Here is a 15,205-nt window from a genome sequence, read left to right on the forward strand (position 1 = left end):
CACAAGGGTTCACAGAGATCGCCCATCTTTGCTCACTACATTGTAGCCTTTCCTAACTTCATAAACAACATGTGCATTAACAACAGGTTACTGTCAGAACTTTTTAAAACACAAAAATGCAAAAATATCGGTTATCTTATCTGTATCAGCCATAGGAGGTAATTATCTGTATTAGCTGAAATAATCCATACTGTGCATACCGTGCAGTAACCATGCAGAACATCACAAGGGGACATCCCTATCCGTTGTATCCTAAGTTAGTGATTGCATCAGATTAAACAGGTGTTGTTTATAAAACATTTAAATGCAGCAGCTTTAACATGAAGCTGAATTTAATTTCAAGGTTTACAATCTCAATTTTCTACTCAGTCACTTTGCAAAACAAAAATATAATACTCCTACTGAAAACAAAAGTGACACACTCTCTTCTGCCTGTCTGTGTATGTTACCCATCTGTCTTTCATTCCCTGTCTGTACCCGCTACTTGCAGGTCTCTTCTGTATTGGCAAGTTGTCTGCCTCTGTTCTGTTCTGGCTGTATCTGTCACAAACTATCTGTCTCTCTGCCTGTCGTTCCTGTGCTGTTTGTCTGTAGGCTCTGCAGACTAGTCTGTCTGTTTGTACTGTGCTGTCTGTCTGTATGTCTGTCTGTCTGTCTGTCTGGCTGCCATTCTCTGCAGTGTAGAGTGAGTCATTCTGAGGACAATGGAGACAGTTTGTAAAGCCACACTGGAGCGTACACTTCCTCCGGATGTGCAAGAGGATGCCATTCATAACAGAGCCTGCACTGTCTGCCTGTCTGCTTCTGCCCTGTATATGTGTGTTTGAGAAACAGAGGGGATGGAAAGAGGGACATGGAAGCTGGATGGATAGAAACACAGGGTGAATTGCAATAAAAGGGATGAGTTGTGTTGACAGGCTCCACAGCAGAGGCAGGACAGAGGAGGAGGAGGAGGCGGAGAGGAGCGGAGGAGAGGAGAGTAGAAGGGCGACACAGCAGACAGTGGTGGCGGCGGCGGCAGCAGCAGCAGCGGTGGCGGATGGTGATTGATATCAGAGATCTGGCACTGCCACCTGATCCAGCCAGCCAGCCAGCCTCCAGCAACATCGAACTCACTGAACTCACTGAGCCAAGATGGCTGCCTCACTGCACTGCACCCAATGAACCCCACAGCAGCTGAACGTATACAGTATAGCACAAACAGTTCCCAAAGGGATTAGGTTGTAGAGATTGAGAGCACAGAGAAGAGTGTGAAAAGGTACAGGTGTGCTGCTTCACATTTCAGCTTGATGTCTACATACTGTCATGCTGAGATGCATTAAGTGACAGGTCTCGATACATACATGGATTCTCATAAAATTAGACAATACACATCTATTAAACCATTTCCTTAGTGTCTCCACAGTGAAATGGCTCATACTGTGATCAGAATTCTGCATAATATGGATGCAATTTGAAAACAGTGTACATAAGGAGCAAGAGCCCCCGCAAGATATGCAGAACAAACATTTCAGTCTGGGATGCAGCAATGTTATTTAATTCTGCATCATGTCAGTAAGAAGGTGTCCATAGCGACCACCAACCGCATGAAGTTATTTCCAAAATGTCCTCAAAATAATCAACAATAACAACTTCCAGATAAAAAAGAGAAATGCTCCCAGTTACTGAGATCCTGATTCTAATATAATTTAGACATGTGATGATCCATCGATTCCGGTCATATATCGATTTAAGGATTAATGATCCAATATCCTTGATGCAAAGCAAAAAACAGCCACCATATCATCATTAAGATACACCTTCATTTTGAAGTCTGCTTTGTCTGCTCTATAGATTGAGAGCTTTGTTTTATGTGTGCATGTGAAGTCAATTATTTACTAATATTTCTTTTTAGTTATGGCCAAAAGAAAGGGGTGAAAAATGAGCTACTTCTGTAACTTATGGTGTTAAATGGACAGATCGTATTATCTCATACTGATCGCGGGCCCCTGAATTCAATCAAAATCATATTGTGGCAGACTTTGTGATATCTACAAATACTGTATCTTCAAAACAATCCATGTAACATCCTATTGTGATGAAACTGGTGATTTGTACTCTTAATATAATTTGATGACTGTGTTTGGTAAATTTCCTTGCAGTGTAATTTCTTGTATGGTATGTTCATGGCATTTGATTGTAGGCCTGTACCAAGAGGGATTTAAAACTCAGATAATTCAAAATGTATTTGTGCTACCACAGAAATTTGTGTGTAAATTGCACTTTACATTAAGTGAAGCTTAACTACCCTGTTATGTGAAGTGACAGAATGTATCCAAGTACATTTACTCAAGAGCTATACTTTAGTACAATTTTGAGGTACTTCTATTGTACTTGGGCATTTATATTTTCTGCTACTTTATAGTTCTTAATACATTTTGGAGGCAAATATTGTAATTTTTACATACTGCATTTATTTGACAATACTAGTTACTATCGACTTTGGAGAATGAATTTAGCATCGAACTACAGAAGATAAGTGCATTTATTTACTTAATAGGCAGTAAGATAAAACTAACACTTATTCCACTATTTGCTCCAATAATCAGTCAGTCCTTTTACTCAGGTACTATTCCAGCTGAAGTCAATATGATGTATATACTTTTAATCAAGTCTGACTTGAAGGAATTTTTTCAAGCTCTGATAATGTGTTTTTTATGGTTATTAAGGGTGAAACAATAAATACAATATGTTCATTTAAAACTACTGAATTAAAATTCAAATTATTATCATGTTGGACTTGTATGTAATTTCTCTGCAGTATAAGAAAGAAACATTATCTCAATTAGAGTAACTGCAGAAAATAATGACAACTGATTCATGCCTTGTGACTCCTCCACATAGACTTGCTTATATCTGTCTTTAATCTTCTTTCTCAATAGCTCGATTCTTTATGATGCATGACAAATCTTGATCATTTGAAAAGCATCTGTAAAAGAAAGCATATGTAAACCATCCTCTTGACTTTATGTTCTTTATCCCGCAGTGTTTGTGATTGCTTCAACTCTCCTGGGAGACAAAGAACCATTGATCTTTAACTATTTCAAAAATGTGTCGGTAACAAGACTCGCTCCTCTCTGACATAGCCATATCTCATCTGATTAGCAGAGAAACACTTCTGGGGGACAGAAAATGTCAGAGAAGAGATGATGGTGTTCTCCCTGTCTCTCTCCTTCAGTGTTTCTCCTCCCTCCTGGCCATCTGTTGTGCTGACTGCTGTGTGAGCTGATGCTGGTGAAAGTAACAGTATCCTCGACTACAGTGCCTGACTGTGACCTCTGTGGCCTCACACAGACTGACAGAAGGTAAACTTCTGGCTTGGGTGAAAATGAAGCAGAGTTTACTTTGGAATCAGATGTTTAAGGTGCAGTAAAACAGCCATTTACCTTATGTTTGTTATAAATACTCCATTCAAAACAACACAATGTCCCGACAATGCTACACCTGGAGCTCACACCTATACACCAGATTTTTATCATCTGTTATGCAAAGTCTTTTTAATCATTCAACTGTCATCACTAACAACCGATCACTGGTTATTATGGTTTATCAGCAGATCTTCACTTTACAGTGTGTGTGTATATATATATATATATATATATATATATATATATATATAGACACACACACACACACACATCTGATATATACACATATACACATCTGACCCATTCTGCCATTTAGCCAGTGTTCATTATTTCCAGAGATAAATAAGTGATGCAGCCGAATGCACTCCCCACTCGGATATAATGAAAGGAGGAAGGAAATCATCACCATGCTGGTGAGCGAGTGAGTACTGAAAGGCTCGGTCATCTGAGGACACGGTGTATTGTACTTTGCAGTGGAGATGATCTGCTATTATTCATTCCACACATACATTTTACTGCCTTATCATATCGCTCTTTTATGTTTATTTATATTTGTATCATCTGCACTGGTTTTGGAGTTTCTCACATAATTATGAGAAATACTTTGTATTTTAAATTGGATAGATTGACAAAAGGAAGGGAGGAATTAAGAAGCTTTCATGTTGCTGCAGTATATTTATATTAGTATCCTAAGAAAGCCTTCATTCCTGCTTTCTTTCTTTCTGTTCTGTTTAAATGTTTATTATTGACAGTCAGTGAAGCTTATTAAGGACAATGCACAACACACTACAGCTGCTACAATTAATGGGTTAATCACTACTTGTCAATTGTAGTCAGTTGGTCAGCTTAAGTATTTCTTTAAGAAATTAAAGGTTAATTTCCCTAACTGAACTTTCTTAAATGTCAATATTTTCATCTTTCTTTAGTCTATGACCGTTAACTGAGAAGAGAGGAGGAATGACCAAAATGCAAACTGCTTAATCAAGAAAATAATTAGTAGTAGTGACGGGCATGTGTAAGTTGATCAATGCACCTACAGTGTGCTAGCATGGTGTTGTATATATCTATTACGACTGGTAAATTATTCTAGTGGACAGTGGCTCATCATGCGAAAGTTATACACTCACAAATACTCACAGTCCTGACATAAAACATGCAGAGAAACAAACATCCCCATGAGGCTGCATGAGCAATGAGTCTTCACCAGCATTTCATGCTATGGATGGGAAACACTTTCTTTCTTCCAGCCAATCAATCAATCAATCAATCAATCCAATGTACGTCAAGATCCATTTATCAGACAATAAGATAGATTGGATAGGTAGATTATCACCATCTATCAGCCATTCTGGTCAAATTATGATAAAATAAATTTCCACAGTGATATACAGTTTACACATCCATTTACACACAGGGTTCCAGTACTGAAGTACTTACTGATTAACAAACACTATAAAATGCAAACACTAGCATCATCAAAACATTATATTGGGCAAAAGTAAGTCTCTGCATACAGCTCTTTTACAGCTATTTTATATCATACAGTAAGTCTGAATAGCCAGAGCATCACATCAGTAATCCACGTTAATTTATGTGTGTCACCCTGAGGATAAAATTTACAACAATGTCGATTTCTGCCATGCATCAAGTTGTCTATAAAATGATAACCTGACTGCCTACTTTAAGAAGAACTTCTGCGTAAGTAGAACTGGGAAAATACTAATCTTCTTTAATCATAAAATGATCATTAAATTACATTTTTGGCAACGAAATTGCACCATATTGGAAGGATATACTTAACAGCTGTTGTAGACCAGAACTGCAGCAAGAAAGTATAACCAACACACCTAACATTAAATGATTAATTATGAGATTAACAAATACACAACCTGTTTCAACATGCATTTACCTTTATACAGAAACAAGAATGGAGATACTATAACTGGTTTTGCTCATTATTGACATGAAAAGAATCAGATACATCCCAACCAATCGAACCTTATTGGAAAAACAATACATAAGACCTCAGTAGTTATGTAGGTACTCCTCTGACTCTAATCTAATGAAACAAACTGTTAACAATCCTTAGACACATCAAGAAGCACATGAATGTCTCTCTTTCATTCAGAGACTACGAGACTCCCTCTCTCTGTTCTCTTCCCGTCTCTTTCACCAGTCAGTCTTTCTGATCTTACGCTCATTCAGTCGCTGTGTCACAGTCTTCATGTCGCTCAATTCAAGGCAAAACAATGTGCATTATTTGGCAAAAGACTTAGAAAGTACCGGCCCTTCCAGACAGCCGAAAAACAACTGAATGTAATCTTATTAGTGCAAAATGTTTTGTGTATGTGTGTGTGTAAAGGTTTCAATACCTTTCTTGGTTCCCTGCTGCTGTTTCGTTTCACTAAAAAGCTGTTTAATGACTAAGACTGCAGTCTTTGCTGTATCACGACCTGGACAGTGAGTCAGCACCCTGACCCTGCTCCTCTCCACACACACACATACATACAGACAATTATTTAGCATATGATGCAGACAAACATTCATATTCCTGACACAAACAAACATCCCCCCTCCCTACAACCTCTGTCTCTCTCACACACTGATGAACACTGGTATCGCTGCGTCGTGACTGGGGGCGATGTGTTCCTCTTAATATGCACAGACGACTGTCTGAGGATCACACTGGCATGCTGGCACACATACACAAAGATTTTCCCTAATACTTCAGCAATACATAGTGGGAGAGAGCATCCCTTCCATGTAGTAAGGAGCTGTCCAACATGTTCTCCTGCTGTGCCACTGCCTACATTACCCAGAAGCCTGCTGTCTGTTATGTATCCATGTCACTTCCTGTTCAACAGTTTGTGTTACACATTCCTAGACTCCATTACATATTCAGGGGGGATGATGCTCATTGGCCTAAAAGTCTGGAAATCCCCCTTGTTCGATCCCTGAGGCTCTCTTCCTAAAATGTACACACACACACACACACACACACACACACACACACACACACACACACACACACACACACACACACACACACCAACATATACTTGTGATTGGAGGGAACAGCATCATGAGGCACAAGCCCCCATAAAATCCTGGTTTTGCAGGCAATGTTCTGTGCATTAGAAAACAATCAGAGTCCTGAATGCCAGAGCTACGGTTGATCACTTTCTGACTGGTTATAGTTCAGTTTGCATGTGACTTTTCACCTGTTGCAGAACCACTCACTTACATAAGCTGTTAATGTCAGAGAAAGGGGAAGTGCTATCTTTGCTGCATGTTCTTCAACTGTCACAGTCTCTTTGTTTCCTATTTATCATTCTGTTGGTTGTAAGCAGGATGTGCTGTCAGTAACCCCCTTGACTCCACCCCAGCCAACCCCAAGTCATATGACTCTAAGTGACACCATTCAGGATTTTCTACAAACTAAAGACACAAAGAATATCTCAAGAGACAGAACTAAGTCGATTTCACAGACTATTAGACACACTTGCCTCACAGAACACTATGCACCAGCAGTGTAACGACAGGCCTGGTAGATGTTATTAACTGCACACTTACGCATACAGATACATGCACATACCCATGCAGACACTCTTTTTCAGACTGAAGCACATAAAGGCTAAACAAGCAAACAAACAGCCAGCCAAGCTTATAATAAAGAGACACATCACTGTGTGTGTGTGTGGCGGGGGGGGGTACGCATATACACTCGCACACCAGATAATCAGACATCCATGTGATCACACACACACTCAATCGCAAACACTCACATCCTCCCACCGGCACATGTGGACAGGCACGGCCAGGCCCTCAGTCTAGACAAGAGGCAGAGAAGAAGAAGAGAAAGCACAGGCAGAGAGGAGGCGAGTAGAAGAGGAGAGGTACCGCATGTACTTACCCCGTTTCTGGAGCCATCCCTCTCTAACGATGGTGACATCGCTCATGGTTCCTTCACGCCGAGTCTGATGCCGCTACACGCCTGCTCCACAGAGAGAGAGAGGGAGGAGGGGAGGAGAGGAGGAGAGGAGAGAAAGAGAGGGAGAGGAGGAGAGGAGTGGGGGGCGGCTCTCCCAGCCTCCGCGTCACTCTCCCTCCCTTCCTTTCCCGTTCACCCTCTCGTTCGCGCAGTCTCCCTCTCAGACACACACGCACAAACACGCGGTGTGTGTGTATGTGTAAGCGCGTGTGTCGCTTTGCTTCCTGTTGTGGCTTATCTCCCTGCCTCCCTCCCTTCTTCGTCTTCTTCTCCCCCTCCTCCTCCACCTCCTCCTCCTCCTCTCTCGTTCCCTCTCCAGACCTTCCTCCTCACCAGCAGTGACTCAGCCTGGAAGGAAGTGAAAGGAGAAAAAAGAAAAAATAAAGAAAAAGAAGGCATGGATTTATTTTTCTTTTCCTCCTCTGCTGTTCCTGCTCTCCTCTCGGCCTCTCCAAAGCCCTTTCATACAATCTGACAAGACAAACAACTAGTGAGGACAAACACACCCGCTCTCCCCCCACCCAGTTCCTCTTTCTATCACTTACACTTTCTCTGATAAAAAGGATGAATTATTGCAGAGCTCTTGATGAAGCAAAAACTGACCTTGATTGCCAAACAAATATCCCTGAGCTCTACCCTTCATTCATTCATGCATCCTTTTTGTTCTGCTGAGCCGGATGTGCAGTGTGCAAAGTCTATCTTTTTCTGCACTCGCTGTATTTCAACATGTCAAAATTTGTGTGTGTGTGCGTAGGCTGATTTGTCTGTCTATATGTGGGAGGTGGGAGAGCATCTCAGGACTGTGGAGTAGGGCTCGGCTATAAATAGCAACAACGGCAGTTAGGGATGCTCTCACACTCTCTTTCTCTCTGCCCAAATCTCTGCACCTCTCTCTGTCGTCTCACTCCCGCGCTCTCCCACCCTCCCCTCTCGTTCTCTCTCTGCATAGCTGTCGCGTTCACCTCGAATGCACTCTACTACACTGTATTACACAACGCGCAACAACACTACGCTGCTCAGCTTGAATGGGGAATAGCACTACGGCGGCTAGGCTAGCAGTGGTAGCCATCTAGTTGGAGATCAGTATTCAGATCAGCTAGTGTCTGCACTGTTGCCGACTCTTCGGGGACTGCAGTGTCATAACGAAGGCTGGGAGAGACCCACAGACACACTCACACACACACACCAGAGTAGGTGACACTGAGCTTTTTTATGTCGAGGCAGCAGGACCAATCTGAAACCAGACGAACAGACATTAAAGGTCTCTGTTAGAAGGGCTTCTACAGTTCTCAGCTCTGGCTTTCACCCGTATGTTGTATCAGATTCATCAAATTTCACATTTTGGTCACTTTTATATCAGCAGTTGCAAAAACAATGGGCACTAACCCTTACCTTCATTTAGCAAAAGAAGCATAAATACGAATATCTGAATCCACAAATTGAAAAACTGGATATCCACTCCTCTATGTATAAGCACTAAGAGATCATTACCATTGAGTAAGTAGTTGAATAGCAAGCTAAAAAGGCTTCTGAAGCTGTTACTTTACAAAAATGTTTTTCATGTTAATGAAGGTTATATCATATAATTACACATATTGTAAAATGTGTACATTTTCAAAGACAGTGTAATAAATATCTGAATGATTATGATTATAATGATTGAATAGTTATTTTACATAATGAAGATTTCTTAATTTCCCTGGCACAGCAACAGCAAAAAACAAATAACAACAAAAAAGCATTGCCATACGTGCCAGCTATCAGCTTTTACCCGAATTATCATTTTAAACTTCATGACATGACGTTAGTGGTTTTTACCCTTAATAAAAAGTAGATGGAAGGATTTGTCCCCATCTCAGCCCTGGTAAAAAGGCTGTGGTAAACCCAAAAACAAGACATGCTGATCAAGTTTAATTTTACTGATAAAGATTAGATAAGCAAACTGCCAACAATTCTTATCAATTGGGGAGGCAACAACTGATATGAAATTACTCCCTAACAATTTTGATAATTGATTAAATCAGGTAATTTATCAAAAACAAATAACCAAATACATTTGCTGGGTTTCCTATAGTGTTTAATTTAACATCTCATATCTTGGAGCTTTAAACTTATCATACAAGTCAGTTTAGGCTTGTGGAATTTGTGATGGACTGATAAATCGAACAAATGAATCAACAGTTTGGTCTGTTGAAACAAAAAAATACAATAATTTTTCACCTTTCTTGGACTTTTGCATGTTTATTGCAACACACTGTATTACAGTGGACATAATTCAATTATCTGGGCATCAATCCTCCATTTGTTTTTGGTGCTGACCAAAACTATCTCTAAACTCTTTTTGATTTTATCAAAAGTTGACCAGTTTTAGGTATTTTTTTGATGGTTTAAGTTCTTATACAGGCTTACATTTAGACCTCAGTTGATATTACAATTAAAAAAAAATTGAAAAAAGAAACAATATATGTTTGGTCAACTTGGCTACCATGTTAGCTCTGATTTAGAAAAAAAAATCTAACAATACCGAGCTCTAGTAGTTACATCCAAGGGGATCGAATCCTTTTTATAGACACAGTATAACTGTGGATTAAGCTTTAAGATTACTATGTAATTCAATGAAGCTTCAGTTAGCTTTAACCTTAATTTGGAGAGGAAGAGGTGATGAGAGGAGAGGAGAGGAGAGGAGAGACAGTGGTAACCCCTTGTCAGCTGTTGCTATGGAGATACCCAGTGCCATGATGAACCAAATATGCCAGGGGAAGCACCTGCCAGACAACTTTTAGTTCACAATAGTTCATTCCAGAGGCAACAACAAGGACCGAAATATTACAAGGAAGGTAAGATCAGGAGAGAAGAACACAGCACAAGAGAGAGAAGGGGGGTGTCAAGCCAAGCTGCAAGCCAATAAAGTATGGTATCTGAAAAAAAACTAAACCAATGAAAATGCAGGTCTGACACATATTTAGCATGACTAATACTTGTGATTGTATTGTCACACTGCTCAATTTAGTCTTGGTCACAGCTGATATTACAGTGGTAAAGAGGAGCAAAACATTAGAGATGCATTTGACAACCAAATCATCCTCTGGCAGGACACCAACAAGTTTGCCAAGCTCTTTTCTTGGTCTCAAAATGACCACATCGGAGGTTGTTTTAGACCTCTGCAACCTCTGCTATGATTGATTTCCTGTGTCCTCTAACTCCACAAACTCTAAAAAAGAATTAACACACTGATAACTGCTTTCAAAAACAAATTGCTTCCTGGAACTGACTTACTGGGTGTAAATACAGCTTTGATATACAGTAAATAGTAGTGATAAACCAATTATGGGCCTGGCTGTTTAGGCCATGTATTGGTCTCTTTAATAACTAATAATTGGCATCTGTATTGGGACAGAAAAAAACATGTTGGTAGATCTGTAGTAAACAGAACAGAATCAACTGTAACTGATTCAGTGGTCTAAAGAAAAGTACATTTGCTCAAGGACTGCACTGAATTTTGTTGTACTTTACTTTTACTGCATTTTCTGCTACTTTATAATGTGCTTCCACTCCAATACAATTTGAAGGCAAACTTTAGTTGTAAGTTATTTTTCGAATTGCATGCTGCCTCAGAGTAGAGCATTTTTTAATTAATTTATTTGATTTTCATTTGGCCAGAAAAAAAGGTCAATAATCTGTAAACCCATAATATACAATATTCACATACAAGTAAAGATACATATGGTATAATCTACTTTTATTTAAGTAAAAACTCAAGTATGTGTTTTGGGTACTTCTTATAACACGGTGGTGGATTACCTGATTACAGTGTCTGCATGGATTGTTTTATGAACTGAAACCAAGGCGGTGGAGAATCTATGAACCTCTTCACCTCAAACCAAAACCTCATATACACGAACCCTGGCTGAATACCGCAGCAGTGGGCCCCCAGTCTATTTCCTAAACTGCAAACCAGTTTTTGGCAGAACCTCAAGTGTTACACTCTGCTAACACAGGATGTGTTTCAGCCATGCTTTTCAGTCGTTCATCAAAAGCGCGTCTGATGGAACAAATGCAGTTCTATTTTCATCAATACAGCTGACCACACATGCTGCGTAAGAGCTTGCAAATCACTTAACACACTTATGAGTCAAGTCTATTTTCTTCTGTTTTCTGCATATAAACACAGCAGTCCTACACTGGGCTGTGAGCGCTGCCAAAATGGAGTTAACCACACAGTAGTACAGACGCTGAACCTGTGCATACACTGATGGACGACAGAAGCTGCTGCTGCTGCTACAGCGTAAGAGCAGAACTGAGAGTATAAGATCATTAATCAATAAGTCAAATGATTTGATCTCTTAAAGCAAAGATGTTCTTCTACTAGTGTCTAAATTTTTATATCATAGTAATTTGAATGTCTTTGACTGTTGGTTGGACAAAAGTTTTTTTTCCCAATCTATGGACAGATTACATATTAGATTAATTGATGATAAAATCCTTATTGTTAGTTGCAGTCCTTTGTAGAGAGTTTATCTTTGGCATGTTGCCCATTTAGCAGGAAAATATGACAGATGAAATCTATGTTGTGGATTGAAATATGTCTTCCTTCCTTAGTCAATGAAAAACACTGGCTCCATACCTTCTTTAAGAAAAACCTGATTGATTTTTGATGCTGATAAAGAGGGGAAGAAATGGGTTTTAAATTTCCAATTATTGTGATGCATCAAGAGTAAATTGGTTCTCCCAACCCTAATACAAACAGGTATTGTTTTTAGACAAAATCCTCTTTCATTTTTTAAAAATGGTTAAGGATTATCTGTTCAAAGAACTGTACTAAGTAGTTTAATACTCAGTGGTATGGACAGAATTCATTCAGACTCAGTACCAAAAAAGTAGGCAACATTTTTAACCAAGGTGGTTCAGGTGCTGGTTCAAAGCAAGTGCTTACTCTGGATCCAGTTCTTTGCTTTTCAACAGCCAAAGAACGGGCTCCCAGCCGGTTCCAGAGCAGCACCAATACCTTGCTGGCCTAGAACAAGAAACCACCTATGTCAGGGACTGGGTGCGGGTTTATTGTGACTGAGAACCAACTAAAACAGCTTTTGACAGCCATTTTAAAACAACCAATTTTTTAAAATGGCATTCATAAGTGGTTTTAGTTGGTACTTGGTCACAGTAACCCTGCCGCAAGCCCCTGACATATGTGGGTCTTTGTTCTGGAACAGTAAAGTGTTGGTGCCACTCTGGAACAAGTTTTCCTGACTTGAAGCAAGTTCATTTGGCCGCCGAAATGCAAAGGACTGGTCTCAGAGTAGGCACTGCCTCCTTGCCCGGAAAGGGTTAAATTGAAAATTTTAACTGTTAGGCAAGAACTAGCCCTAATCAAGCCCTGGCTTTCCCAAGTCTGACATTGATGCAGCAGCAGCATTATCTGGCCTATTCCAGTCATCACCATATATATAATTCTCTGCCATTAATGTGACACACCTTCTTAATCATAATGGTATATGGCCATTTGGACAGTCAAAACAACCCAGGCTGACAGTAGTGTGGTGTCTCTATATAAATAAACTATGACATGCAGTTGCCTGAATCAAAAATGATATCATTTTCGTGAGTGTATTTAGCTGTCGGGGTGAATTTGAACGTGTCAAAGTGAAACTCCTCAGTAGACCATGAATGAGAAGGACAGAGCTCCAGCACTGCATCATCTACGTCATCATGCAAACCGCCTGTCAGACTGACGCATGTTGCACGCATCGGGCAGGAAACGACATGAAAAAATAAACAACAAATAAATAACAAAATATGACGTTAAACCACTTTTTTTTTAGACACAGAACATGTAAAGTTACTCCTCAACCTTAATACAATAAGCACTGCGCATCATCTCGAGTGAGCTGTCAAACACGCCCCCCACCTTGCGAACGTTATCACAACATAAACACACATTATCGAGCTAGCTTTAGCGGGGGCGACGCCACGTACACTGCCACAACGGCGCGGCTAGCTAACAGCATTACCTGTAGCGGCAGGTGCTCTGGTATTCCCGTGCACCTGCTGTTCATAAACCGCTCGGGTTATTTCTTTTCCTCCCTCCCGAAGTGATTAAGGTACGCCGGACTGCGAGCTAAGCTAAACCGCCGGTCAGCGGTCGCGGCTCTGCTGTCAGGGTAACAAGCCCGGGCTTGAAACAGGCGGACATCAAACGGATTTCCGAGAAGCCACGAAAGCTACCGTTACCGCAGCCAACGGTTGTTTTGACTTTCAGGAAAGATCGTGACGTCACCCTAAGAAACGGCAACCCCCTTCCTCTCGTGCACAGGCGCGCGCGCACACACACACACACACACACACACAATGCGTGTGCACACACCAAAACCAACATGCACACACACACCTTACCGTCTCGTCTCGTCCTCCTCCTTTTTGTTTGTTTGTTTGTTTGTTTTTTTTTATCGGTTTCAGCTCCGTGTGTGGCTCTCCTCCACTGTGGAGCTCTCTCATCATCCCATTCCAACATCCCGTGTGTCCCTGCCGGCTAATCAGCCAACCATCGCGAGAATCAGCCGGTGTTAATACTGTTGATCTGTCAAAGCCAAACGGGAAGAGGCCTGCTCTGGGTCTGCCCCTGGTTACAGTAAAACAGTAATTATGGGTTATACAATGATTGGATTTTGACGGGCAGTGATAGAGGAAGCACTCGGTTCCTTAACCTTGAAAATGAGAGTCTTACAATTATTAGGCATTGTTTTAACAGCAGGCATTATGGAAGCCAATGTCTGCCAGTTTAAGAAAACTTAGCAAACTTAGAAAATAGTGAAAACGTGAAAAAGTGAAAACAAAATAGCCTTCTTACAATGGATACGTCCTATTTATGAGACAATCAAAATCGTGAGAACTAAATGAATAATTATGAGATTTTAAAGGAAAAGCTGTTCGACCTACAATCCCAGTTCTTCAGTATTTGACAAGTCGGGATTTGACACAACTTATATATATATAAAAAAGTCAGCAGTATGAGATAAAGGGTAATGATTCTGAGATCTGAAAAAGTTAAAAATCTTGAGACAAAAGTCATGACTATGAGATTTTGAAAATTGTGAGACAATAGTCACAAATATGTGATAGAAAGTTGAAATTTTGAGACTAAAAGTCACAATTATGATAAAACATTGAAATTAAGAGATAAAAGGTCCTAGTATAGTAGCATAGGACTGTACACTATATAGTAGAATACTAATATACACTATACTATATACTAGGATTAGATAAATCTTGATCTTTTATCATAATTTTGACAGTTTTTGATGTCATAATTATGTTATGACATTTTGTTGTGTAATTCAGACAGACAGATTTACAGACAGATTGTGGTCGAATGAATGAATGAATAATTTATTTCATTTACATACACCTTGAGAAACATAGATGTCCTGTCCTTTAACATCCAAAGGTTTCTGAACAACTGAGCAGATAAAGAAGTGGGCAGCTGGGTCAGCAGAAGCCTCTTAACATTAGTGCACTGCAGTATCTTAAATGCTGCTCGGAGCCGGAAGACAGCTGCAGAGCAACTAACTGAAATCTTTACTCAACAGCTGAACTGTGTTGTGTAAACCAAAAGGACATTTAAGGCTCAGATTGTTGATATAACACATTTTTCAAATTCCTGTACAGGTTTGTTTAAAGCCTGTGGGATAAGCTGCCCAATTATAGCACGTTTGTGTTGTTAAGGGTGATGATGAGCTGAGGGCATCCTGGCAGAGGTTTGCTAATTCAAAAAGCCTTTGGACTTAAGAGAGCATCTTTCTTTTCTTTCATC

The 15,205-nt window shown here is 40.1% G+C and overlaps 1 protein-coding gene across 2 annotated transcripts in view; it reads right to left on the reverse strand.

Moving 5' to 3' along the window:
• The window catches only part of LOC119033152 (RAC-gamma serine/threonine-protein kinase), a 57,502-nt gene extending 43,569 nt beyond the window's left edge, over positions 1-13,933 (reverse strand). Inside the window, exons 1-2 of one of the 2 annotated variants that reach the window (XM_037122833.1) lie at positions 13,407-13,655; positions 7,321-7,746 (exon numbers count right to left, since the gene is read on the reverse strand). In XM_037122833.1, the coding sequence (XP_036978728.1) occupies positions 7,321-7,366 (46 nt within the window). In that variant the 5' untranslated portion in view covers positions 7,367-7,746; positions 13,407-13,655. Of the gene's footprint in view, positions 1-7,320; positions 7,747-13,406; positions 13,656-13,788 lie in introns of those variants that run through there. The other variant, XM_037122834.1, reaches the window with a different exon arrangement.
• Between the last annotated feature and the right edge of the window lie 1,272 nt (positions 13,934-15,205).

The sequence above is a fragment of the Acanthopagrus latus genome, chromosome 15 (genome assembly GCF_904848185.1).
Source record: "Acanthopagrus latus isolate v.2019 chromosome 15, fAcaLat1.1, whole genome shotgun sequence".
Lineage (NCBI taxonomy): Eukaryota > Metazoa > Chordata > Actinopteri > Spariformes > Sparidae > Acanthopagrus > Acanthopagrus latus.